Below are 27,802 nucleotides of genomic sequence, written 5' to 3'. Positions count from 1 at the left end.
TAGGGTGAAGCCAGTGTCTGGTTTTGCCTGGCTCCGCTGAAGTGGATGACAATTTTGCCATTGACCTCCCTGGGGACAGAATTTCACCTCCAGTCTCAAGAGTGGCACCTTCCATCCCCACTCCTCTCTGAGGTTGGTTCCTACCTGTTCTCAGCGGGGTGACCAGGCTCAGCCCGCCTGCTGCAGCGCTTCCTGACAATCACCACGAGGGAAAGGCGAAGGGGCCTGGATCTTGGATAAGCCTTGAACAAGCCTTGGATGATCTTGAGCAAAACAGCCCTGACGCGTGGGAGGTTTCTCGGGCGCTTAAATCGGACGGTGCATTTTATTCTCATGCCCATGCTGGCTGGGGCGCTCCTGCCAGCGCGCAGCGGTTTGGGGAGAGCACCCTGCGGGGCTCAGGTTAGTAAAAGCCCATGCAGGGCACAAGGAGCGGGAAATCCATTTCCCCCCTCACCCCCCCACCCCCAATGCTTTAGCTACAGATACCCCTATAGGCAGGTCCAGGCCATTGCACGAGCAACCGCGCTCTCCATTCATTTGCAGACAGTTCTGCTCTTCTTCCTCTCCCCCTCCCCCGTGCTGGATCCCAGCAGGGGGGCAGTTCCGCCGGGGGCAGCGAGGGTGTCCGCCCCCTGCTTGGCAGGCGGCAGGGAGCCTTGTGCATCGCTCCAGCGAGCATCGCCGGCTCCTCCACCAAGTGCACTAGCGCCGCAGGAAAGCCAGCCAATCACAGCCACTTTTTTAAATAAAGCCTCTTACGACATTATTCGTTCTCCTCTCTAGTTTGCCTTTTTTTTTTCAATCGGACCCCTTGGGGGAGGCGCTCCCTCCCCACCCCCCCAGCCTCTGGCCCAGCGGGGAGCGTCCCCGGGGGCCGGCGGGGAGATTCCGCACGCCCCGCAGAACCGGCTCCCTGGAGAAGGTAGGAAGCGGCGCAGAGCCCATCGCGGAGAAAAGCCCGAATAGCGGCCCGCGTCGCTAGCAAACGACAGATACTGTCCGCGGCTGTCACATGGCTCCTTGAATGAGACGCGGAGCCGCTGCTGTCTGGGCCGCTCTGCAGATCAGGCCCTAGTTTATTTACTCCCTCCTTGCAGCCAGCGGTAACTAACCGCGCGGCATGTCCCCTCTCCCCCCTCCTCCCGATAGGTGACTCGTTTAGAAGCGGTGGTTAAAAAAGCAAACGCTTTTTCGGTGGCTCGGGGAGTTGAAGGATGAGCTCTCAGCCCCGGATGCCCGGACTCGTTTTATTTTCGGTTTGATCCCAATGTGTCACGTTGGAGAAAAGCAAGATATTTGTGAAGTGTCAAACGAACGAACAAACAAACAAAAGCCTAGCCGGTGAGGGGAAGCTAGCGGAGAGGGGCGGGGGCGGGGGTATTATTCAAAAGAAATTGCATGCTCCGTTTCTCAAGGAAGTTAGGTTTGAGTCAATGTATTAATCCCCGTGCTGGGTAAGCAAATTAAGAAGATGCCTTAGAAAACAACGTGCGATCTGGGCTTGTTTACATCTCCTTCCCAGGGAGTATTAGGAGCATGTCGAAGGGAGTTCCTGGACTTTTTGTTTTGTTAGCTCACAAACGGCTCCTTATTTCCCTAGTTTACTGCGTTCTGACCTGGGGGCAACACCCACGAAGTAAATCCTGGCAAGATCGGTGATTTTGGGGAAGATACTTTCTTCCCGTCCTTCCCAGGCCGCTGAGCAGATAGAAACGAGAACTCCCTTCTCCTCTCAGCGCCATTTCAGCAGAGACACAAAATGGGTTCAAGAGCCTGGCTCAGGTGCGCGAATTGGGCACTACGGAGCAGCCGCAGCCTTGAGGGTCTGGCTTAGGCCGGCCGCTGTAAGGCGATGGAGCTATGCCAGGATAGCTCCCTAGTGTAGACAGTTCAGTTTTCAGAAGGCCCCTGGGTGGTGGTCAGCCGCTGCACATTCCAGACACCAAGATAAATGTGGTGAGCGTTTGGGTTGGGCAAAGAATGCAGGGAACACTTCAAGGGCAGGAAGTCTGGAAAGATGATTTTTGAACATTTCTGACTTTTTTTTTTTTATTAGGGAGGAGGAGGACTCCAGGGCACTTTGGGTGAGTTTGTCTGTGTTTGTTTTGGGGATGGAGGAGCTGGGATGGCTCATGTGTACGGAGAGTGAATATTACATATTTTCAGAGACCGCCTCTTCTGAGCTGTCAAAAAAAATATCAATAGCCTGGAAACAAGCATGTAAAAATTCACCCAAAACCTCTGGGAAAAGAATGAGTGAAAACAGGAATTTAATAACAACAAAGGTGGCTTTTTTTGCTAACATTCTTACAGCAATAAAACGTAGATTAAGTAATTAAACAATATGGGCCAAATCCTGCTGCCTTGCCTTAGCAAAGCTGGTGGTCCCACTGATTTTAGGACTATTGATGTGAGTAAAGCAACGAGAAACTGGAAGGGGAGGGGGAATAGAAAAAGCCTTTTTCAATCGTTATCGATATTCGAATACCAATTCAAAAATGCTGGTAGAAGTGTCCCTTATCCCAGGGAAGTATATAATGCCATTGTGTTAAATAAGTTATTACAAACCAGTAACAGTGGTGTTATTTAATACAAACTACACACATTTTGTTAATACAGAAGCAGCAGTGTCCAACCCTGTAATTCTATTCAAGGCAAAGAGGATGCCTGGAAAGCCCAGGGCTGCAGACAGTCAGCCAGTGATGCTGCCCTCGGGAGAATATGGGCTCTAAATTCAGAGGGTTCAAAGGTTTGTTATAGGGTCATGTATTGGCAACCTTCCTCACATGAGATAAAATTCACTCCTGCGCTGAGAGCCAGCACAAGCCCTAGGCAATTACTAAAGTGCCATTCCAGCCCTCAAAATAGGGGAACTCAGTTGCTGCAATAGGCTTTGTGTTTCCCCTCTGCACAGTGGTGAACGTCACCGCTGAACAGGCCGCTTAGAACCGCTTGCATAAGTAAGAATGACTCACACGAGTTAGAGTAGCAGGATCAGCTCCCAAGTTTCTGAGGTTCTTCCGGTATGTTTATGATTGTGGGAGAACCAGTTGCAGGCTTGGGCAGCTGCTCTAATTTAGCTGGAGAGGAAAATCAACTCTCTGGTCATTTTGCTCACATAAATAAAGTGAGCAGAGTCTGGATCAAAGTTAGGGAAATTGCACGAATGCTGGGATGGGGGGGCAGGAGAAATTGAGAAAGGTCAGCTTACAATATGTTAGTGACCCCATAACAGCCCCATAGTTTCCCCAAAAGATTAATTGCAAAGCTTTCCCTTGCACCAGAGAGCATAATTAGGCCCCCAAAGGTTAACTAGTGTGAAAATAATATTTATGGGCAACGCCTGCGTGTGTATCAAATAGAGTTTAATCCATTGTCAAATGTTGGGATTCTGTGGGTCAAACCCTCGACTGACTCCAGTGGAATTATGCTGCCATACACCAGCGGAGAATGGGGCCCTATATGATACCCCTCTGCTTACATTTTTGCCGGTCAATTTTTTTCTCCAGGGGCCCTGTGGGGCCAGAACCGCTCACCTTTGCTCTTCTCTTTCTCTCAGTCTGTGGGAGCGATTTTCCTACCGATGCTTATGCATAACCTCCGTTACCACTAATAAAAACCACTCCTGTTAATCGAATGTCTCTCCTACTTCTATAAACCCGCCGCGGTGCTAAACATGAAATTCGCAATGCAGTTACGATAGCCATGAAGATTTTTAGATACTGGGCATCTCAGACGATTTTACTTTACAGAAATGTGTAGCCAAAGTGTAGTTCCTATTAACCCCCCCCCAAATCTATAGAGTTGACACCGCAGGCTCTCAATGAACCCCTCCACTCGCCGAGCCGCAGTTCAGACCCGGAGACGTGGTATCTGCTTTTTAGCGTGAACATCCTGCTTTTCCCACAGTCCCTAGCACGCTTCTCAATGCTCCTGGGTGATTTGGGGAGTGCTCGGAGGGGCTGCGGTGCACTATCGGAGTAGCCAGAACTCAAGTACGAGTACATTCTCCCGCCACCTGCCTGCTCTGAAAAGTGAGGAAAGCTTGAATTTGGTCTATTGATGTTTAATTTTCATGTCAATTAAGGGAAGTTAAATTGGTGGACACGATTATCACCGCACACATTTCTTGCTGCTGCTCCCATGGAAGTCAATAGCACATTTTCCAGAATGGAGTCCAGAGAGCAAATACCGGTTTTACATAGGTTGCGTAGGTAGGTCGGGAGAGGGATCCTCTCTTCCCCCCGAGTTCAAATGAAAGTAATGCCTTTTAAAAAATCTCCATTCATCTTTCCCCAGAAGGAGGAGAATAATCTGTTTTAGGCCTTTGGTTGGTGAAGAGCCGGTTAGTGTTTACAAGAGATTTATTTTTTAAATGGCAGGGATGTGAACAGCAACAATCCAAATAAGGCACCAAATCCTGCCTTCTGATTTGCCCAGCTAATTCCACAGAGATCAGTCGGGTTACGCATGTGAGTAAACTGAACAAGATTTGCTCCAGATTTGTTAGAAACATAAATAAAAGGAGGAGAGCAAATCTGTATGGAAAATAGTTTAACACTCACCCCTTGCAGGGGAGCTGCATAAGGCCTTCCATTACACTGATTCGTCATGGGTTACGGTTAGACACAGGATTCTTGCTAGCCCTCTTCACAGGGTGAATTTCATTCTGTAATGAGCAGTTGACACAGGATGTCTGATATGATCAAGGTCATTCAAAGTCAGAGAACAGAGAGAAATTACTTTTATCGTGAGTTTTTGCCTCTTAGTGTATTACCAGCTCTGTGCTATTTCCACCAAAAATTCAACTCTATAAAGATAAGAGTATCTCTCTCTCTCATAATAGTAAGAACGTTTTGACCACGCAGATCCAAAATAAAAAATATATATATAAAAATGAAGTGTGTATTGACTTACTGGCTTCTGTTTTCTATTTTTTGAATTCTGGGTTACAGCTTTTTGTTTTCCTGCTGAGAAATTATGCCTTTGGATACATTATCAACGGCTTGAAATTGCTTAGATGAATAGTCCTTCTTTAATGTATTCGTTCTCTCTCTCTCACACACACTTTTTTTTTTGTTGGAAGCTCAACTTTTTCAGTGTAATTTCTCCCTAATATGTATTGGAGTATTCTTTCCACTTTGGGGTGAGACTTTCCTAAATTGATTGTGAAGTGTGTATATTATATATATTATATATATATTTTAAACACACACACACACAGATACACAGTTCGTCCTGAATATTTTGTTTTGGGATATTGTATGATAGTTGTTTTTTAGGGAATTAAAAGACAAATGAAGACACAGGATATTGAAATGTATAGAACTATTTTGTATTTTCAGTGTCAGGCAGCATAGGATTTCTAAAAACTTGTATCATTCACAGTTTCTTTCTTGTGGCATTGCACTTTGTAACTCAATCTGGAAAAAGGATGGGGCGAGATGGCAAAGTTTGCAAAGCTTACAAAAAGCATAGTTAAGTCCAAAGCTGATCGTGAAGAGTTACAAAGAGATCTCACAAAACTGTGCCACTGGGCAACAAAATGGCAGATGAAATTCAGTATTGATTAGTGCAAAGTAATGTTTATTGGAAAATGTAATCCCACTTATACATACAAAATGATGGGGTCTAAATTAGATGTTGCCACTCAGAGAGATCTTGGAGTCGCTGTGCATAGTTCTCTGAAAACAGCTGCTCAACCTGCAGCAGCTGTCAAAAAAGATAACAGAATGTTAGGAACCATTAGGAAAGGGATAGACAATAAGACAGTAAATATCATATAATCCATGGTACCCCCACACCTTAATTACTGCATGCAGTTGTGGCTGTCTCCTGTTTAAAAAAAGATCTATTAGAATTGGAAAAAGTTCAGAGCAAGGCAACAAAAATTATTAAGGATATGGAATAGCTTTCATATGAGCAGTGATTTAAAAGACTGGGACTGTTCAGTTTAGAGAGAGAAGTAAGGGAGGATATTATAGAAGTCTATAAAATCATGAATTATTGGAGAAAATGAATAGGAAAATATTATTTGTCCTTTCATATAATGGGTAACTATTAATTCTTGCAATGAAATTAATTGGCAGCATTGTTAAAACAAATATAAGAAAGTACTTCTGCAGGCAAGACACAGTCAAGTGTGGAACTCATTGCCTGGGGATGTTAAGGTCAAAAGTATAACTGGGTAAAAAAAAGACTTAGATAAGTTCATGGAGAGAGGTGCATCAATGGCTATTAGCCAACATGTTCAAGGATGCACTCCCAGTTTTTGGGTGTCCCTAAATCTCGATGTCTTGAAGCTTGGACTGGAAGGGATGGATCACTTGATCGTTGCCCTGTTCTATTCATTTCCTCTGAAGCATCTGGCACCTGCCTCTGTCAGAAGACAGGATACTGGGCTAGATGGACCATTGGTCTGACCCACTGCGGCCATTCTTATGTTCTTAATCTTTGTGGCACACATTGCAAATATTTTATTACTATAGAGACTTTTAACATCTTACATGATTTCACCTGACAGTATAGTCTACACCTTCAGTTAAGTGAAAATATGAGTCTAAAAGCAAATCGAAGTACCCCTAAATATCTAAAACCCTGTTAAATAAAATAAAACAATCATTTTAGCACTATGAGCCTCAGATACCCTTTATTAAAATCAAAGTCAACCTTAACATCAATGGGAGTTGGATCTGGCCCTAGGAATCTAAAATTCTTAGACCCTCTCAGGTTTTTATGTTTGAAAAGATGTCTAGCTTCTTTCCTATCCGCATCTTTTGGAAAATCCAGGCACTAGGAAGCATCTGTTTATATTCCAGTTCTGGGAAGGAAAACTGCAACCCAAGAAAGACACACAGATTTGGTTTCTGTCAGACTCGTAATAGTTTATTGTTTAAGTGGTATATTTACCTTCATGGTTTCCTTTACAGTGGTAGTGTTTGAACGTTTAGTTTTTTTTTCAAGTAAAAAGTTAATATACATATTTTGTGCAAAGTAAAAATCTAAAGCAAAGACTGTGTTTGCTGTTAGAGCATTTAAGAGAACATTTCCAAGTGGCATATTTATAATATATTATTCCTCTTTATTATACTTCACACTTAAGAAAAAAACGGATAATAAGTTATGTTCTAGGAAGAAATATTGTAACATCAATATAATGTGGACTCTTCTGTAAATGTGGGGAGGGTACAGCACTGAATTATAGATGAACAAAATTAGGTGAAAGCTGATGAGTGGTGGCCACTGCATCCCCTGCTGCCAACCTGTGATTTCCAGCCTGCTGTATCAAGGTTACAAGGCGGCTCCTAGCTGTCCTGGGGGATGGTACCCGGCTGCTATAGACAAACCTGGTGCCTGCAGTTCTGTGCTTTGTGTGGCTGAGCAGCGCAGAGCCCCGCAAGATGCTGGCCACCCGCCCGGGCCCTATGCCTGGGGCGGAGCGGCATTCCCTGCAGGCTGGGCTCGGAGGTAGCTGACCACTTGCTGATGCCCGCTCTCTACAGCGAGGTCAATGGGGAGGCGGCCAGATTTGTCTCGTAGATCCAAGCGAGCCCCGCCTCGGTGCAGCGCCACAAGGGTGTCCAGGAAACCTTCTCGCGCTGCATCATGCACCGGGAGGGAGCCGGTGCGGGGATCCGCGCGGTTGGGATCCGCTCCTCTCTGCAGCAGCAGCTCCGCCACCTGGGTGTTTCCCATCATCATGACCTAGAGGAGAGGGGCAGAAGCCGTCAGTCACTGACTCCGTGTTTGGTCAACCCTTTAGACGGGGAAGACTCCCACTGGTGGCCAAGCCTGAGTAAGGACTGAACTGCAGGGTTGGATTCTCTGTAACTAATGCAGGGGGTTAACTATTGTGAGTTCAATCTGAGCCTGATCCAACTACCATTACAGTCAATGGAAATCGGACCAGGCCAGCTCCTAGAACAGGGCATCTGGATGATAGGTTAAGAAAATGTTGATCTGAGTCAATCGCCTCCTCGCTCCAAAGGCGTCGAATACCACAAAGGCTGCAAGAGCAAGAGAAACGGTAAACTTTGAAATGGTCAGAATATCAAGCCTCAGCCCCCCCTTTTGTAAATGCATATATTATTTCATGCATGTATTAAACATCAGTGTGCATCCAGGCGCGCACATACGTGATATACTGTAGATAATCCCCTCTTAATGCGCTGCACGCACAATGTATTTGGGGAAAACGCTTTCAGCTTGTGAGCACAGGTGCAGAGAAATGCTACCGACCATCTGCACAAACGTGAACCCTGGTATTAGGAAGGTCTGACATTTTACTAAAACGGAGGGTTCTCAGGTGGACCCAAAGGGCGGGATCCCGCAGTCCTTACTCTGGTAGAATTCCCGGTGAGGCAAACAGAAATGTTACCTGGGTAAGAAGCTGCTCATTATGAAAACACAAGATTCAAACTGGAAATTTATTTATAATCAGGCACAAGAACCACAATAATAAAAACAATAACTACCTCCAAGCTGCTTTTTTTGATGGTAGGTAGAATATAGATTTAAATCTTTCCCTCTGTATAAAAATATTGAATTTCAGTTTAATTATAATTAACTTTTCTTTAGTTTATGGCACTTCCAATTCCCCCCCCCCCAACCCCCGCGCTAAAATAGCAGATCATTCACTAGCATTTATACAGCTGTTATGCTTTCTGCCGGTACGATTTTACGAGAACAGTGATTCGCCTGTGTTGTGTTTTTCTTTTTAAGCGGTTTCAAATACAGTTTTAACTTAGTCCAATGGCCACAAAGCCGCTAAAATTTCTATCTACCATATAACCATACTAGAAAGCGCGCTGCTTTTAAAGTTAGTTTTTTATGTTGAAATCTAAATATAGAAAGATACTTCACAAAAGTGCAGCAAAAATTAAATGATGCAGCACAATTTCTACTGAAGGAATATTATCAAAAGCATACATTATTCCTTTTCAGTAAAATGTTGATGTTGTAATAAAAATTGCCATTGCATCTCGTACAAAATAACTTTTCAGGTAATTCCAATTTTGTTTTATGCGAGAATATACATAAACGGTTGCTAAATACATAAATAACTGAACCTAAGTAGAAATTAAGCTCTAGAATGTATTTTAGTTTCTAGTACTCCTGCAGGAGCTTAAAGTTTTTAATGTCTGTACTTCACTATATGTAAGGTAAATAACTCATTCTAATGCATACCTTCCCCCCCCCATGAGCTAGTGTTTCTACTCGTATATAGTTTAGTTAATATATTCAGTCTCGCACGAAAACATTAAATCACTATTTCCTGTAGTAGATTTAAAATGAAAGGGCACGCTTTCCGAAAATATTTAGGCACAGATATAGCAATTACTGAAATTCGATGATTTAAGGCATTTGGTGGATTTGAGTCATCATGTCACAACTACAGTTACAGATAAGACAATAGGGTATTAAAACTAAAACTGCTTTCAAAGGAGATCGTCGTGTTTTTAATAGACTTTTTCGGTTTTCTCGTTCAGTGAGATGAACTAGTTTTTTTCGATCATTTCATAACTGTGGCTTTGTTGCCTACGCCTTCGGACTGTCCTCCCTCTTGTAGATCACTCCTGTACAACTCAATGGGGGCTTTGTCTGAGTAGGGGTGCAGGATCGGGCCCTGAAAACGACTAAGAAATACTAGAGCAATAAAATCGGGCATATATTTATATCTTTATTTATAACTAGCCAACTGAAGCATGTCCTTTTAGAATGTTAATAATGTCTGATGTTTATCTGAGGAGTCAAATTTAGTGTTTTATGACTTTTTAAATACTTTGTTCCTTATACGTATTTCTGCGGACACCGAGATGGTGTACCGCCATTTCAGCATTTTGTTAATCTTGTGAAAAAATGTCCAGCGTTTGTATGCACTGATAGAATTTCTCATTCCGCTTTGCCTTTGGATTTTTATCGGCTATCACTGATGTTTCTAGTGTCAGCTTTACGCTCTCGGCTGAAGGGGTGATTTTGCCACATGTATGAGAAACAACACTCCCTGCGTAAAACCAGTCCCAAAATGCGACACCTGCTAACAAAAACAGTTTTTTTTTAATCGCCTGCAAGACTGATTGCGTGCACGGCGAATAAATAGCGAATAGAACAGTCATGGAAGGGGATCGGCTGACTTTCTGAAGGACTACACGGATGTGTCGCTTTGCCACCCCCACGCTCTCAGCAGTCAGCCTGGGGTGAAAGTAACAACTGACGCTCGCCGAACTTTGGAGCTGCTGTGTGTGATGACAGCTGGAGGAGTCTCCGAGGCGCTGGGTTCACCAAAATCAGAGTGTGCTTAGTGCTCAGCACCTGCAATCCCGGAGTCATTTTGCCCCCCCCCCCTTTGTACCACTACCTCCCACGGGGGCTTGAGGCTCCTGCCTCTGGCTTCCCGTGAGCCCCTCTCGCTGGTCCCTGTACCTGGATCGGCGTCCTGTCGTAGGAATTGACGGCATTGGGGTCCGCCCTCTGGTCCAGCAGCTCTTTCACCTTCTCCAAATTCCCTAAGGCAGCGGCGCTGGACATGTCGTTGGCCCCGCGCTGGCCCATGCCTCTTCCTCGCTGCTGGCTCTCACATCAATTAGCACTAGCGTCCGGGGCACCCGTCTTGCGCTTCCCCCTTGCTGCAAGGTCCCGGGGCAGGTCTCTGGGGGCAGCTCCAGCTCGCACAGGTCTCCTAAGCCATCAGAGCGCGGCGCGGCCGCCGGCAGCTCCGCCCGTCGCCTCTCCTCCGAGAACCCCGAGGGGCAGCGGCGCTTCCTGGGGAGCCCACCGCAGGGCAGGCGGGTCTGAACAGCTCCCGGGCTCTCCCGCGCGTCGCTCTCCGCTTTCTTCCCCGGCCCAGGCTCAGCACTGCCGCGGCGCCGAGCAAGAGGTGAGCGCCGGCTGCAGGGACACAGTCTCTGTGGCTCGGCTGGAGAAGCCCAGGGCTTGTTTTCTCCGCACAGCTGGTGCACCTCCCCGCCCCGCGCCTGTCCCCTCCCCTCCCCTGCCCAGCCGCCCGGTACTTGTTCTGACTTGCCCAGCCGCTGATGTCACGTCACGCACCCAGGCAAACAGCGGCCAGGCAGGGAACAGCTGGGGAGCGCGGTGTGTGGGAGCGCGTCCCCGGGGCGCATGCGCTCCTGGCTTCCGACTGGCGTTCTATAGAACGTTGGCAGCCAAAGGTTTTGGGGAAGGAACCTTCCTGTCTCCCCACCCTCGGCTCACACGCTTCCCGCTTGTGCAGAGTCAGCGGTGACTTGCGGCTTGGGCCGTCGCTGGACGGTGCTTCTAGCCAGGGAGCGAGGGATGGGGGGTAGGGCGGCCCTGCTCGGCAGTAATCTTGTCTGCCTTCAGCACAGGCAGCTCCTTTCCTGGGCTGCGGCCTAATCTCGCCCGGCAGCCCCACGCGCAGCAGGGAGGGGTGGAAAAACAATCCAACAAAACCCAGCTCCTCCAGAGTCTTCATTCAGCCTTGGGAATGGCCAGTGGAGAGCGAGGCTGTTGCTGACGGGCAGAGTGACCTTGAGCAAGTCACCTCCTCTGTTTGTTTGTGCCTCAGTTGCCTCATCTATAAAGTAGGGCCAGTAATTCCACAGACTCACAGGGGACGTGAAACTCAGTCCATTGATGGCTGTAAGGTGCTTTGAAAGCCTCAGCTGAAAGGCACTGCAGATATGCAAAAAAAAAATTGTAATCCTGTTTGGTGCTAATCTGGGTGGACCCGTGGCTAGGGCATTAGATTGGGAAGAGAACCTAGATCTCCACAGTCCCAATCTACCACCGACCTATTGTGTTACATTGGGAAAGCCATTTCATCGAACTGTGCCTCAGTTTCCCTTCCCAACCTAAGCTTATTCCTCTTAAGTTTTTGTACTAGCTCTTGTCACCTGAGCACCTTTCAGAAATTGTCACTTTACTGCTCGTGCCTCAGTTTCCCCATCTGTAAAATGTGGTTAATGAGGCTGATCTCAGAGATTTACTGATTAAAAATTACTATATAAGAGCAAGGTATTATGATTGTTTAATAGTCATATGTGTTTCTTCCTTTTCTTTACTCACCTCTCACTTGTCTAGTTTGCAAGCTTTTTGAGGCAGTTTGTCTTTTAGTATATGTTTTGTATAATGTGCCTAAGTCAAAGGAGCTCCAGTATTGGTTGGGACCACTAGGTACAACTAATAGAAATAATAAGGCTCCACCTTCCCTTCCAAATCATTTTTAAAAAACAGACTTACTTAAAGACTTTGTACCTTTCAGGTGGGTGTTGGAGAATATGCAGGTTTCACTTTCATGTGTCAAGATGTTTGTACAAATCTTGTTTTCCTTCCCTCTGCCAATAAAACACATAGTACCTTGGCAAAACCAGCATGCTTATCAATTAAGGGTGATAAAGATAAAGTGAATTCAGATAAATAGAATGAAATATGATGAGGTAGATGGGTGTTATCATGAAAAAGTTGAACAAGGCTTGTGATCCCTTTTTTGGAATCCCACAGTACTTGTCACAGGAAGAAATTTTCTTTTCTTCAAGAGTTTTATTTTTAAAAGTTCAGTGAGATGCAAACAAATTATGGGTTGGCATGTGGCAGCTGGGAATGTTGTTGTATATATTTAAAATATAAATGTTAGTAGATTAAAGAAAAATATATAGTGTGGTATTTGGAAAGCTTGACCATGAAAGCAAATATTTTTGCATGTTGATTTCTGCAGAAAAATACTGAAAGAGGAGAGAGAGGAGGCGGTGGAAGCAACAGTGATAGTGTTGGGGGAGAAAGAGATTAGAATTTAGCTCTGGCTACCAGAACATTCGTCACATGGATTAGCAACCAGGCACACAGTCCTCGGTGGGAACTGCGGCAGGGATCTTTGGGGGAGCCACTAGCACCAAGGACAGCTCTCTTGCTGGCAGCTGTTCAATGTGGTTTGCAACCCAATCCCTCTACCGGGTGGGACACCAAAAGGTAATTGCGGGCCTTAGCCCCCTAACCATGTGGCTGGATCCCTCACACTTTAAAGCTGGTCTTGTCTGTCCTCTCCCTTTCATGGTCATTGGAGAAAATTCACTGAGTCCATTACTCTCTGTGAACCTCACTTTCCACTCTAAGGAGTAAATGAGACTTTTAGGTGACAGTGGAAAAGCTACATTTAATCATGTCATCATACTAACCATGTTGTGGAGTTGCAGGGATGCTGACAGATGGGAAGGTTAAGAGATCAGATGGGTGGTAAAATGTTAAAAAAGAAAAAAATATCAATTTGGGCCTAGGGCCTATAATTTCCATGGCCCTGGGCATTCACCCCAGTTCCTTTTCACTTTTAGAATTAAAGATTTTGAGGAGAAAAAAAAATACAAAAGTCCTTGTTGAACCTACAAAAACAACATATTGCTCTACCCCAGAGTTTCATCATTCTTCCAGTTTTCGCTAACACTTTAAGCCTTTACCTTAAGTAAGTAAAAAGAAAAAAATATTTATTTGTATTACAGATTTACTGCTATATCCTTAGGGCCCCATTGTCCTAGGTGCTATACAAACATATAGTGGAAATAAACTTTAAAAGCCAGATTGTGCTCTCAGCTGTGTACCCATATAGGAACATATTGAGTGTAAAAACTCCCCGATACCTGTGCATGGGCCACTTGGACATGCACACCTTTCTAAGATCATTCTTTCATGGAATTTGAATGCTACCATTATCTTGTTCAGTGCTTTGACTGTTATGTTGTCTGGTTATGGTTGTCTAAAACAGCATGAAATCACCTATTGACACACCTCTTAACTTGAATAACTAAAACAGTGGAATAATAACTTAATTATTTTTCCTCCCTGTCCCTTTATAAAGAAACATCCATATTATCAGGAAACATTTTAAGTTCTACATTATTGCTAATAGATGGTCCCAGAAATTTCTGCCAGTTACCATGTGATAGGGCTAATTCGGCTAATTCTCAGTAAAATACAGAGTAGTATTTTACTTTGCAAGTAGTCTCATTGACTTGAATGGGAGAACTTGTAGGATAAAATACTCCTCAGTGTGAATAAAGGGGCAAACTGGGTCCTTTAGGGAATTATTTTTCAATTGGTTCTTTATATAACAGAACCTCTAAATTCCATTGCTTCATTGCATGTTGTTCTTTTTCATGCTCTTGGTATCCCATTCAATGTTTGCTTTTTATAGTGTCAGCTATTTAAGTGATAAGCACCTTAAAAATAACTGATACATATATGTCAGAACTGTCTATTGAAGAAAGAGCACCTTCTTCTTTTTAGGGAATTAAGTCACACAGTAACTTGTCACATAGACCTTTGTTCAGTGGAAAAAAATATTAAGGAAAGACATTGTCTTTTAATACTTATAGATGGTACAAAGTAATTTTAATAGTAGCAGAAGTGAATATTAAAATAATCGAATAAATGTGCTAAATATAGAAAACAACTAACTAAACTATTATTGTAAATCATGGGCCTGATTCTCATTTACATTCAGGCCCCTTTTCACTGCTCTGGCAGTGTAAACGGGCCTTCACATAGTTGTGGCTGTTGGAGCACTGTAAAGGAAGGTCTTAATGCAGATGAGCTTCAGGCTCCATATCTGTTGGGCCCATCTTCTCCTTTTAAACTAGATGCTTCAACAGGAAGTTATAATCAATAAGAAGACATATTGCAGACTGTATGGTAAAAAGATGAGCTCTTTTACTTGTTTAGTTCAAGGACTGTTGCTCCTAAGCTCTGTGGTTCATACAGACACTCAAAAATAGCATTCTGCTTTCTGCCGCTTCCAAAGAGGGTTATTATGTGACATACACCTTAAGAAGCAACAATTTACAGACATACAGCAAAATGCAAAAGTAAAAGGTGTTCTCTAATTTTTCAAAAAGTTAAAAAACCAAACAAACTAGGAAAAGAATAACAGCATAAAATACTTAAAGATGCAGCCTAAATAAAAACACACATGTTTATTCTTAGAAAGGAACGAAAACCACAAAATCCATGGCCTAAAATTTGAAGTTTCAGCTGAAACCTACTGTGCCACAGAGTTTATGTCTCAGTGTTTTTCTTCTGGTTGAATATGCTGTTGGTTTGAATGACAGAGGGTATATCCAATCATTGGTGTTTAATGTTCTCACCCAGTTCACAGCAATTACTTCCGGTTTCAAAGTTAATCGTGTGAGAGTGAATTAGCAGCAGCACCACCACCACCACCACCTAAAAACAGTAATTTCTGATTTTGCTATTCCTTTCACACATATTGCCACAAGTGTATAGTGCAGACACATGAATCAGTATACACATCATAGAGGGAAACAGTAATACAAATCAATCCCACAGCAACCAGACAAATACTGTAAGGTCTGAAATAATTTAACTTCTACAGTCAAATGTAAAAAAGACAAGTTTCAAGAAGATAATTTAGCACTGGCAATGTGTATTCAACAGAATATTACTCAAAAGCAGGTTTTTATTTGTAGCAGCATCATACTAATAGCAATATATCATTTATCATGAGTGTGACAGAGAAATCCATGCTCATTATCATGATTTCTATTTCACAGTAAGTAGAACACAACACAATGCTGTAGTAACATTCAATTAATATGTATTAAAGAGATGAGAGAGCTTAGTGGTTTGAGCATTGGCCTGCTAAACCCAGTGTTGTGAGTTTAATCCTTGAGGGGGCCACCCAGGGATCTGGGGCAAAATCAGTACTTTGTTCTGCTAGTGAAGGCAGGGGGCTGGACTTGATGACCCTTCAGGGTCTCTTCCAGTTCTAGGAGATAGATATATCTCCATTATTATTTATAAACCCTTTCAATAAATGATAATGATGTTGATACAGTGCAGGCTTAAAACATCAGCTCCTACTATGTTTGAGCATGAAAATTAAAATTGTCAAGTGTATCTTTATTTCTTTTTTATTTTGAGAGAGTAGACATCAGCTCCTACTGGAAGGGAGAAGATACCTCCCTTAAAAAGGTTGGATTTGCATAGGCATAAAACAGATGCTAATTAATGTGAGCTAAGAAAATGGAAGCTGAGATCCTTGTGTGTGATAAGCAGGAACTGGGATTTTAAGAAAAATGCCAAATATCACAATAACACAATGTTGCTACTGGCTGTTTCCAAAATGTATTAAATGTCATTCTTCCTACATTATGTCAGTTTGAGGGGCTTGCACTCTCTGCTCTGTTTGTTTGTAAGGGAGTCACCTGGTGCACTTCTCATCTTCATCTGCCAGTGTCAGCTGGATTTGATATCTATAGGAGGTTCTGAATTTGGAAGAGCAGTTCTCTAAGCTCCATTACAAGTCAGTCCGGCTCCTGGAGTTTCTGCTGTTTGCATTGATAGTCAAGGATGTTGCCAGGTAGAAAAGAGCTGTACATCAGGGGATGATTAGTCACAGTAATCCTGTTTGTCACAGCTTGCTCTCCTTCCAACCTAAATCCCATAGTGGGTTTTGCTTGGAGTATGTTGTCTGTTCTTTCTTTTTACTTATTCTACTCTCTTTCTCTGGAAAAAGGAAAGAGGGCAGATGGGGGTCTAAATGCTGCTGTTGATTGTAAAATTTTGATTCCTGTTTCCTGATTGGTACCATGACACTGATATTTAAGGCTGTTGGAATGTAGGGGAGAAGGGAAGAACATGATACACTGGATTACTGGTGAGTAAACTTTCTTTTTCATGGTCCAAAATAGATACATGAACAGACAGTGCAAGAGCTTAATGATAAGGCCATAAAGTGTCTGTTTTGGCTGAAAGTAGCCATGGCCATTGTGAAATCGTATTTATGTAACTATGGAAATTAAAGGCTAAATTTTCAGCTGACATTGTTAACTGTGTGTGCACATGCAAAACCTTGCATTTGCACGGGCAGCTCTACTAACTTTATGGGCATTTGCCTTAGCTGCATGTGTAAATGGGCTATCTGTGGGCACAATTTCCTATTTTGCACAGGCCTGTGTAATTAAGGAGGCTTGCTGAAAATTTGGCCCCAAATAGGGTTCCTGTGTCAGAGGCTGAATTAATATTCTTTAAATTGTTAAGCTAAACTTTCTCCCAGTAGAGTTTAACGGGCTACCGCAGGAAATATAGGGAACATTCAGAAAGGGGCATTCATACAAGTAACCAGTGCCTTTCATGTGTCAGATAGCTATAAAACAGGCTATCATATTAGGATAGTGATTCTCAAACTGTGGACAACAGATTGCCTCCCTCTAACCCACCCTAACCTGCTACTCCTAGGGTCTCAAAATATTTAATTATGGTGAGCACCATAGGAGGTCCAGTGAGATGATCTTTCTCTTTCATGCAGTTTTGGGAATGGACAGTTTGGTGAACCACTGTATTAGGAATGACCTTTCTAATTTGTTGTATAATCACTTTCCAGTGACAGGAAAGCCTTCAAATCCCAAAGTTTAGTTAACTCCAGAAGAGGAGATGGATTCAGAACTTGGAACAAGAACAAGTTCTCCAGTTTGAAAAGTCTCGTTGCTGTCTTTTCTGAATTAATACTCTGTTTGTTTTCCTGACATCTGTGGGTAGAGTGGGTTGGAAGAATAAGTGCCAGATTGGGAGTCAGGAGCTTTTTGAATCCTGGCCCTGCTAATGATTTGCTGCGTGGCCTTGGGAAAGTCACTTTGTCTTTCTGCCTCACTTTCCCCATGTGAAAAGTGCTAATAATACTTACCCATCTACTTCCCAGAGCTATTGGGGATGACTTATTAGCTAATCTATGAAGAGTTTTTTGCATGTATGGTCCTACCTAAACGTGGATTTTTGTGCTTGTGATTTCCAATTTTGCATTTCTAGACCACTGGAATGTTCTAAAGCAGTTGGATGAACCAGTTCGCACTCAGTCTGGGTAGCCAAATGATACTCCTTATTTGTCAACTGTGGAGTCATTTCTGTAGCCACAAGACATGTCACTGTCTTCAAATTTTCTCATCTGAAAAGACTTACTCCTAAGAACAGGTCTCTTAGTGTAGAATCCATTGTACCCACATATATACTGGTAATGGCATTGTAATACTTTTCCATTTAGATTATAATGAATGGGTCAAAGTGTATTGGGTGTTCAACCATATGGTGACTGATTACTTCTGATAAACAAGTTGTTATAGTGTAATTGCACAGCTGTGTTTTATTCAACCAAACTCCAAAAGGCTATTGACTTTCTAACTATAGGTTACATATGTGTACAGAACTACTGTGAACCTTTAGACCCATTTTATATTCCAATTTTACTGTCATAATTCATAAAATTATGTAGGAGGAAAAAGACATTTTCTAATGGTACTGGATCCATTCGTGTTTACATGAGTAAGGATTACTCCTATGGCTAAAATGAACAAAGTTTTAAACTTTATCCCTACACTTCAAAAACATTGAGAATGGAATCTTGGCACCATTGAACTTAAGGGGAGTTTAGCCTGCCAATCCACCAGTATCATGGGCTATTCACATTGTGCCTAGTTCTTCAGTCCTTGTTCAGGCAAATTTTTAATTGACTACAAAAAGAGCATTACATAAAGAAGTGAGTGATCCAAAATTTTGCCCTAGCACATTGGGCTACTCAGAGCCGTCCTTAGGATTTATAGGGCCTTACGCAGTATTATTAAACTGGTGCCCCTATGCTCCACTGAAGGCGGTCCCCAGCTGGCGCTGCTGACCCCAGTGTGTTGAGAGGGCATGGCCATCACGCCCGCCCCCGGACCCCCAGAACCCCCCCCCAATTGCTGACACACCCCGAGCTTCATATGCAGCAGCAGCAAACGCTGCGGCAGTGGCTCAAAGCAGGTTTCCTGCTGTCACATGGGGGCTGCATCTTCCCAGAGCCAATGGCCCTCCTGCAGCCCCTGGCTACTCCTGGCTCACCATGAGCATTTTGACAGGAAGTACCGAGTAGTAATAACAACAACAACAATACGTGTGTGTGTGACAGAGTGTGCGTGTGTGTGTGTGAGAGAGAGAAAGTTAGCCAGTGTGTGTGAGAGAGCCAGAGAGAGAGCAAGTGTATGTGTGTGTGATTGTGTGTTGGGGGACTGTGTGATAGAGTGTGTGTTGGGAAGTGTGAGACTGTGTGTGACAATCTGTATTGGGGACTGTGATTCGTGAGAGGCAGAGTGTATATGGGTGTAAGAACCGGTGTGTGTGTGTGTGTGTGAGAGAGAGAGAGAGAGAGAGAGAGAGGAAAGTGTGAGAGACTGTCACTTTAAGCCACCCCCCCTTGGCTTTGCTCCCCCCCCGCGCTGACTCACGTGGAAGTGTCACACTTCCTGTTCTGGCCCCGGCCTGGCCCCAAGCAGTGCAGGCAGGCAGAGTCCAGGGAGGGACTCCACTCCAGGCGGTGGCCCAGGCTGCCATGCCACCAGTGACTGGATGCACCACTCTGGACTCCCTGGGGCTGGGGCCCTCAGCTGGCCAGTGGGAGGGTGGGGGCGGGGAGAAGCCTACTGGCCGAGCAAGGGGGAGGGGCTGGAGAAGAGAGGATTCCAGCTGTGGCCAGCAATGGGAATGGTGCCCCAAATTTTCAGGTGCCTTACGCAGCCGTGTGTGATGCATAAGCCTAAAGATGGCCCTGGGGCTAGTGGCTGAGGAGAGGCATCAGGAGCCCGCTACACTTTTGAGTACCCCTGGTGTCAGTCAGGAATCCAAGACTTTTTGAAAAGTTGTGCTGAAAAGGGTATGATTAGATTAGATTAGGTTTGTGCCTTTATTGCTTCTTGATGATTTGTGGGAAGGAGCAAAGCACCAGAATTCCCCCCATCCCACCACCCTGCTTATTAATGGCTTTGGAAATCAATAATCAGGAATGTCAAATCTTGTGTTCCATGGCTTGCTGGAGGAGTCCCTGATGATTTTAGATGTAGTAGCTTGTGAGTGCAGATATTGTCAAACCCACATGTTGAAAAATCACGAATTAGGCCTCAAAATCATGGGATTGGCTTAACTCATCACATTTAAAAGCTCCAATAACTTTGGGGGGCCTTCATTTGTCTTCTGATATTTGTAGCCATTAGGGGTCATGTTTTCAAGCTTTTCTCTGTAACCAGGAGGGCTAGAAACATATTTTAAACATAAAAGGTGAGATTCTTATGTAATCAGATGGATCCAGGAGCTGGAGATTTAAGGAAAGCACACTGTTAATTGAGATGGTGGTGTGTGTGGGGGGCAATGTTTAAACTTTACCAAAGACATCCTTTCTCCGATGTATTCACTGGCCATTGGAGTTCAATAAATGTTAGTAAAAGACCAAAGTTTTAAACCATCTGACTAGAACTCCCTACCCCTTCCAATTGCTGAACTTAGTTCTTTGCCCCTTGACAAGACATAATTTTACTAGTTTTCCAAATGCCATAGAGCCTTCCTAGGTTGACGAGACATGAATTTGTAACTTTTGTTAAGCACTTTTTTTGTGGGGTAGGAGAGAGAGGCAACACCCTTCAGGCTGCTTTTTAGATATTGTAAAGAAGCAAAAATGGCACAAACTCAATCTTTTTCTATTTGTTCTTCACTTGTAAAACGTCTTTGGTGTAGCTGAAAGGCAGAAATAGGGAGGAGTATGGCTGAAGGAACTTGACAGAGGCCTGAGTTGTCAGCCAAAAGCCAGAGAATAGGAAGGCCTGGGTGTAGGGTTCTGTGCTATAGAAGAGAAGGTGTTGCTGCGTGTGGAGTTTTAGTTTCAGTTCTGCATGCAGCCCAGTCAGTGAGTATCTGAGTTTGACCTTTGAACCATTCACTAGTTTTGATCCTGCTTATTCAAGGACTGCTTGTTTAAAATGTATGTGCTGCTGTGCACCTTTAACTGGAGGCAGGACGATTGTCTCCAGTTTGTTTCTTCTTTGCAGTGCTCCAAAAATGCACAATACCCACAAGCCTTCCAAGAGCACTAAATTCCATTACAAGTGTAACTCTGGCAACATAGGTGAAGAATGTTGCCCATTTTTACGGTTTGTGAATTGTGAACAGATCACATTTTCCACAAGACTTTGTTTGTTCAAAATCCTTCACGTGTTTTATGCAAACATAAAGCCTATGGATTGCTCCTACTGCTCACAGGGAGAGTTGCTTAGTATAGTCAATAGTCTATGCTATGAGTATTCAATATTTGCAATTCAAAATGGCATTTTGAACTGCAAACGTGTTTCTGTTCCCTGATTGGATAAGTGCAACTCTAAGGCCTTGTCTGCAAACAAACTTGCACTAGTTAAATAAGCATCTGCTTTTAAATCTAGTCAGTTAGATTGGTTCAGAATTGTGTGTGGACAAGGCCTTTGAATCAGGTTTCTGGTGAGATCAGTCAAGAGTTTGAGCCTGTAATTAGTTTTCTACGAATATTTTGCAGTATTCACTTAAAATGCACTGTTTTGACAAAACCTACTTGCCAGTAAACATGTTCCCTAGAATAGTTATATTTCCAGCACAGGTGAAGTAAATTAATTTTAAAATATTGAATTCATCTTACATGTGCAGGATTGACTCAGTTCTGTACTCAGCCAAGTATTGCATTATTGTGGTATCTTCATTATAGGAATAGCTATGTTGGGTGACCCAGCCCCACTACAGAGGAACTCACATGTTCAAAACATAATTTAATCCTACAGTGGATGGGGATGAACTTTAACTGTGTCCCTGACTCCTGCTTGGTGACCAAGACCAAAGCCTTAGCGCAGTTCTGGGACACAGTTAACACACAGTGCACAGTCTCCAATGCAAGACAGTTGAGTGTTTTAATGGTGTCAAGGGACCATTGTGTTGTAGGCAGGTCCCCCAAACATGGTTGTTTCTAGAGGCCAGAGCAGCCTGAAATAAATCAAACCTAACCTTGCAATAAAATACAGTTTAGTATACAGACATTTTAACTCTGAGTTTGTACCAATGTGAAACTTAAATGTCAGAATAAATACAAATAAATGAGGTGCACAATATAAATAATATAACGAAATTACAATAACCATATAATTAGTCAACCACACAATAGAACAAGGTGAGACACCAGACTTACTCTGGTAATTGTTTCATGTTGCCAGTTATGATTGTGACAGGTTGAATCACAAAAACCCCCTTGGGAACTGCCAACTGATGTGCCAAAGACTACTTCTACCCCTGCTTTCCCTGCCAGATTCGGACTCTAGCACCCTGTTTTGTTGAGCCAGACACTCCAGTCTGCTCCAACACGGACCCAGGGTCTGAACACATGCCCGTGCCCTAAAGCTGCAGACTTAGCTGAAAGCAACTTGAGAGACGTGTTCCTGTCTTTAACACTCAGATACCCAACTCCCAGTGGGGTCTAAACCCCAAATAAATTCATTTTACCCTGCTTATACAGGGAAAACTCATAAATTGTTGGTCCTCTATAACACTGATCGAGAGATATGCACAGCTGTTTGCTCCCCCGGCATTAATACATACTCTGAGTTAATTAATAAGCAAAATGTGATTTTATTAAATACAGAAAGTAGGATTTAAATGGTTCCAAGTAGTAACAGACAGAACAAAGTGAATTACCAAGTAAAATAAAATAGAACATGCAAGTCTATGTCTAAGAAAACTGAATACAGATAAAACCTCACCAGTAAGCTTCCTTTTACAGACTAGTCTCCTTCTAGTCTGGGTCCAGCAATCACTCACACTCCCTATCGTTACTGTCCTTTGTTCCAGTCTCGTTCAGGTATCGTTGGGGGTGGAGAGGCTATCTCTTTAGCCAGCTGAAGACAGAATGGAGGGGTCTCCCACGGGTTTAAGTAGACTTTCTCTTGTGGGTGAAGACCCCCTCTTCTCTCCTATGCAAAGTCTATCTCCAAGATGGAGTTTTGGAGTCACATTGGCAAGTCACATGTCCATGCATGACTGAATTTCTTACCAGCCAAGCCACGTTCCTGGGAAAGCTCCGATGTGGATTGGCATCTTCGAGTTCATTGTTGGCTTAAGTGGTTCTTGATTGGGCACTTAATTTGCATATCCCTTTCTCAAGAATCTGACCAAATGCTCTATTAAAGCTACTTAGAAATCATGCAAATATATAGCCAATATTCCTAACTTCAAGGACATGCATACAAATAGGAGGAATGTATTCAGTAGGTCATAACCTTTACATAGATACATTACATGGCATCTGTAGCATAAAACATATTCCAGTTATATCATATATACATTCATAAGCATATTCCCATGAAGTCTTATGGGGTACAGCCTTATGGGGTAATGGTCTTTGCTATAGCAGCATGTGTTGTAATGCCATCGTAGATAACCAAGATTAGGATGGGTCAGTACTTGAATGAGAGGCCTTCAAAGATCACTGAAGTACTGCAGGAAAAGGTGTTGGTGAGTCAAGAGATGACACTCTTCCTCTCTGTTTCAGAATTGAACCAGTTTCCCAAGACACTATTAAAAGTACGGTGATGCAGGAGGAGCTACCTACTGGATGATATGTGAAACAAGCTGCTTGAGGTGATTGGAAATGTCATGTCACTTTTTATGTGAGCAGTGTTGTTGTGCTGGCCACATTCTAACTCAGCTAACGGTTTCATTACATTTCCCTGCCGTTTCAACTGAATACAATATTTTTAATCATTTCCTGTCATAAATTGTTTTGGAGTGTTGCTATGTACTGTTAAACTCACTGTGTTCCACACAGCAGGCGGCATTCTACATTAAATTAGAGAGTGACGAGATCCCTTTTTATCCCTTACCACAAGACTTACTATTTTAATGATTATAAAGTGCTTTGAAATCTCTGGAGCTATAGAATGTGAAGTATTATCATGATTATTCCAAATGCATTAAAAAGTTAAGTCCCTTAAATCAAGCTTTGATTTTAATAAAAATTGATAATTGCTGCATTGCTCAGTACAGCTATTAAGCTGTGTGTAGTCATACACTGACTTAGTGCATCTGTCTGATCATGACTCCCTCTAGTGACTGGTCCCAACAACTATAAAACTATTTCACAGCCAAGGAACTCTCCTATCGATTGGTGGTGTAAGTAGTGAAGGTCGTAGGTTTGTTCCCATTAATAACTTTGTGTGTTTCTGTAGCCACAATTTGGTTCACCTGCTCAGGAAAGGTTTTTATCTACAGTGATGTGCCAGCAATACTGAAGACTAAGATCTTATTTTCTTCTGCCTCAGCCTGTTCAGTGTGTTTTCATTTTGTAACAACCATTGACTCCCAGACAGGCAGGAAGATGGCAGAATCATAACACCTTTCCTACATACACCTAGCTATGTACTCCACAGGCAGGGAATTGTGGGAGTTGCTGCCTCCAGGATGTTGCTGCTGGCTGGTGTTGTGACCTTCAAGCCACTGGATATAGTTGGCCAAGGGAGGTTTCAGATTTCTAAGGCACAATAGAGAGGTGTATGGTTTGCTCTATTTGTTATGTCAATCATAACATTTTCTGTGCCCTTGGAAAATGGACAATGTTTCTAACTAGCACCATCCTACTTAGTTTTCAAAAACAAACTTAGGCCAGGAAATGGCAAGTTACAGTCAGAAATTTTAAAACAAGAAATTTTGGAATACATGGATAACCACAGAGAATTATCTCTCATAACCTTAACTTTGCCCCTGTATCCCTACTGCTCACTGCAGCTCCCATGTAAGGAATACATCTTGGACAGGTGTTACTGTATCACAGCTACTGGACCTCATGAAGTTGGGTATTATTATTTAATATTAACAGGTTGGGCCCCCTTGTGCTAGGCACTATGCAAACCCATAACATAGGGAGATAGGGACCTCTTACACTAAATGTACTTTGGCAGTTTGCCTGTACTCCCCTCCATCCTATCCGATATCTTTAACATCTTGCATGCTAATGACAAGTTATGAACTAAGTCCAGAAATACACAGCGATGAACAGTGTGACTAAGAAAATATTAAACATGGCTGCTGTGAGGCAGGTGTATTGGAAAGGTGGGATGTGTAATGGATGGAACTGGGCAAATAACTGACTTTTTGGTCTGGTGGCAGTTTTGAAAAATTGAAAAACATTTAGGTTCTGGTCAACCTGAATCTTTTAACATTTGTGGTGAATTAGAAAAAATAATCCATTTTGGATCCATTACAGAGGCAGAATTCAAAGCTGGATCTCCCACATCCTAGGTGAGTACTGTAAACACTGGGTTACAGTTATGAGAGAAGAAGGGAGTGGTACAGCAGAACCGCCATCATTCCCTCCGCCTCCACTGCCTCCGGCCATTTTGTGAATGGCCAAAACTATGTGTGTCAAATAGTTTTGGGTTGACCAACACTGTGTTTGTTTTTCCTCATACAAACTATAATCTGAAAAGTTTTTGCCCAGCTCTCATGATGAATCAGTCTTTTCTGTGGATCATAAATGCAAGTGATGAGATGCCGGCGTCTGGTGCACAGAGGCTGAATTGAAGGGGTTGAATTAACCTGTAACTGTGCAGGTTGCAGAGACGTAGTAGGTACATTTTGCATGAATTACCACGTTCAGTATGCTCTGCATAGCAGAATATGTGAATCCTAGTGTCAGTGCTGATGTTTGGTGTGGATAAATAAGATCTCTAATCCTGCTAGAGAGTGGGCAGAGTTAAGGGTTTCTGGGGTACCACAACTGTTGTTCTTATGTTTTAAGGTTTCTTTTAAAAATGTCAGATTAAGGTATTATCTTTACTGACTTTGTAAAGTAACTTTCTGAAGACTTCATGTGTTTTTAAAAGTTTGCTCTGGGGACTGATGACCTTTACTCTTTTAACAGGGCCTTATCTGGGACTAAAACTGCAATGTCCTGCTGTATTCCTCACATTATTCTGAGAAAACAGAACCAACAAATACAACTACACATTGGCTGAAATAAGTTCTTGGCATGTTTTATTTCTATTGCAAATTCTTTGTACAGGATCTGCAAATTGTAAGCTTAACAACAGAAGTCTTGCAGTGGCTTTCAGATGGTGTCTACATTTTAAGAGGGGTGAGTGCACCACCTAGAGGAGATAATGATACTTTTTTGCTGACTATTACAAAACTTTCCATTTGGTGCTGTAGGTTAAGTGAAAGTTAACACATGGCACAACGGACCATTGAGAAGCTGTTGATTTACTTTGTGCCTGCTGACCTTTCTGGTGAATACAAAATATGTAAGAATCCTTTCCAGGGCACTCAAAACTTTGAATAAATTTGAAGACTGGTGATTACAGCAAAAAAGAATCCAGACATCCTGACCTTCAGTCTGTTCACCAGCTGTGGGACCTTGGAAGACTTGGTAAAACTGTCAATGCTGAGAGGCTGAGTTCACAAAGGTTTTTACAATGCTTTGATATCCTTGGAAAGGGGCTCTGAGTGCAAAGTGTTTTTTGTTTTATTATTCATCTGATAACATAGATAGCTTCTCTGTTTGCATACAGCATAGTTCCTTCTCTGTGCTAATGGTTCTGACATTTAAGAGGATTGTCTAGTTTATGTTGCTTGAAAAGTAAGATCATGTTTGCAAACATGGATTTCCTCCTTTCCTTTAACTATTACTGCCTAGGGTTTTATTTTATTTTTTTACAATTACTCTTTCAATTTTTGTATGAGATAAGCACTGTGACAGGGCTTGCCGACACCCAAATGTAGACCTATTTATAGCAGGTCCACAAGATCACACATTCAAGATGAAACTGGGGCCACCATGTTCTTCCAGGACTTGTCATGATGAATGAGGCAACACAGAACAGAGAGCAAAGGGTAAAGGATTTTTTTTTAATGATAAAGCTGGTTTCTTTGAATGACGTTTCTCCTTGGATCTATCATGAGAGAAGTTCTCTGTGCTGCCATTACAGAGGTCCTTGAATACACGATGAAGCACCTGTGAGAATGGACATGCAGGCAGAACTACTGTCACAATAGATCCATAAAACACATCTTTCTGAAACTGTAAATAGCGAGTGGGAAGAATTATGTTCTCATGCAGTCGTGGGGTTGTGGAATTAAAGCACTTTCAGGTAGCTTTGAGCGATGCTGCTCAGCCAACTGTTCCCTCTCTCTCTTTTGTTTGGTAAGACTTTGTAATAAATTCTTGACTTAAACAATCGTTATGATAGCCCCTGAGAGACTTATATGTTTCTTCCATTTCACTGGTAGTTATAGCTTACAGATGAGGTCCCACAAATGAAACAGGATAGGTGGCTAAAGTCAGTGGAGGGAGCCTTGGGCTGAATTTGACTAAATGCAACATAAAGAGGTTTTGGAGTTTATACCATGTAGTGTAGAAGACAGAGAGAGGTTTTTTCACTTCCACTATGGTATTGCAGAGTCTTGCACAGTAGTAATATTGCATATGGTGCATGGTCTGGTTAATGAGGGCTGTTAGAATCAAGCTTTGCTTGGTGTGGAGAATTTTCATGGTACTTTTGGTTGCTCAGAGTCACAATGAGCTGCCTGTCCCATTGGAGAGAGAATAGACTCTCATGGAGACCAATGCCAGTTTTTTCTGGTTGCCAGCCAAAATTGCTCGCTGCAGTTCTAAAGATGCTGGGGGAATTTAAGATAATCTGATAATAGAAGAGGGACAGAGACAGGTGGCGAAGTATATGGATAAGAGCATAGGCAAAGAAATGCTAATTAAAAGAGCTAAAGGGAAGATATTGAAAAAGGGAGTGAAAGAAAATAAATTAACTTGAGAAAATACCATTGCTCTTTCTGACGCCATTGTCTCATTCTGAAACCAGTGTCAACCCTCTGCTGAGTGGCAGATGTCTGAGGCCTTGCAGGTCAGCTTCCGAACAGAGGAGAAATCAGTGACATGGCATCTAGGAATATTCTTAGTATATCTTTATTTTGTTTACACACATGACCAGGAATGGTCACA

At 42.9% G+C, this 27,802-nt stretch overlaps 1 protein-coding gene and 1 long non-coding RNA gene across 2 annotated transcripts; one reads left to right on the top strand and one right to left on the bottom strand.

Moving 5' to 3' along the window:
• The first annotated feature begins 834 nt into the window (after positions 1–834).
• On the top strand, positions 835–25,978 carry LOC115653524. The gene is made up of 4 exons (XR_004000944.1): positions 835–925; positions 2,060–2,087; positions 23,345–23,433; positions 25,712–25,978. It is a non-coding gene; the product is annotated as an uncharacterized LOC115653524 (long non-coding RNA).
• LOC115653523 (cyclin-dependent kinase 4 inhibitor B-like) lies at positions 6,435–10,987 on the bottom strand. Its single transcript, XM_030566891.1, has 2 exons — positions 10,426–10,987; positions 6,435–7,707 (listed from the first exon to the last, which is right to left on the bottom strand). Exons 1-2 carry the CDS (start codon positions 10,552–10,554, stop codon positions 7,426–7,428), a joined length of 411 nt encoding a protein of 136 aa, XP_030422751.1. The 5' UTR covers positions 10,555–10,987; the 3' UTR covers positions 6,435–7,425.
• Positions 25,979–27,802: the final 1,824 nt, after the last annotated feature.

This window comes from Gopherus evgoodei, chromosome 6 (genome assembly GCF_007399415.2).
Source record: "Gopherus evgoodei ecotype Sinaloan lineage chromosome 6, rGopEvg1_v1.p, whole genome shotgun sequence".
Taxonomy (NCBI): Eukaryota; Metazoa; Chordata; order Testudines; family Testudinidae; genus Gopherus; species Gopherus evgoodei.
The sequence above is the reverse complement of the archived record's forward strand: the minus strand, read 5'-3'. Positions and strand labels throughout refer to the sequence as shown.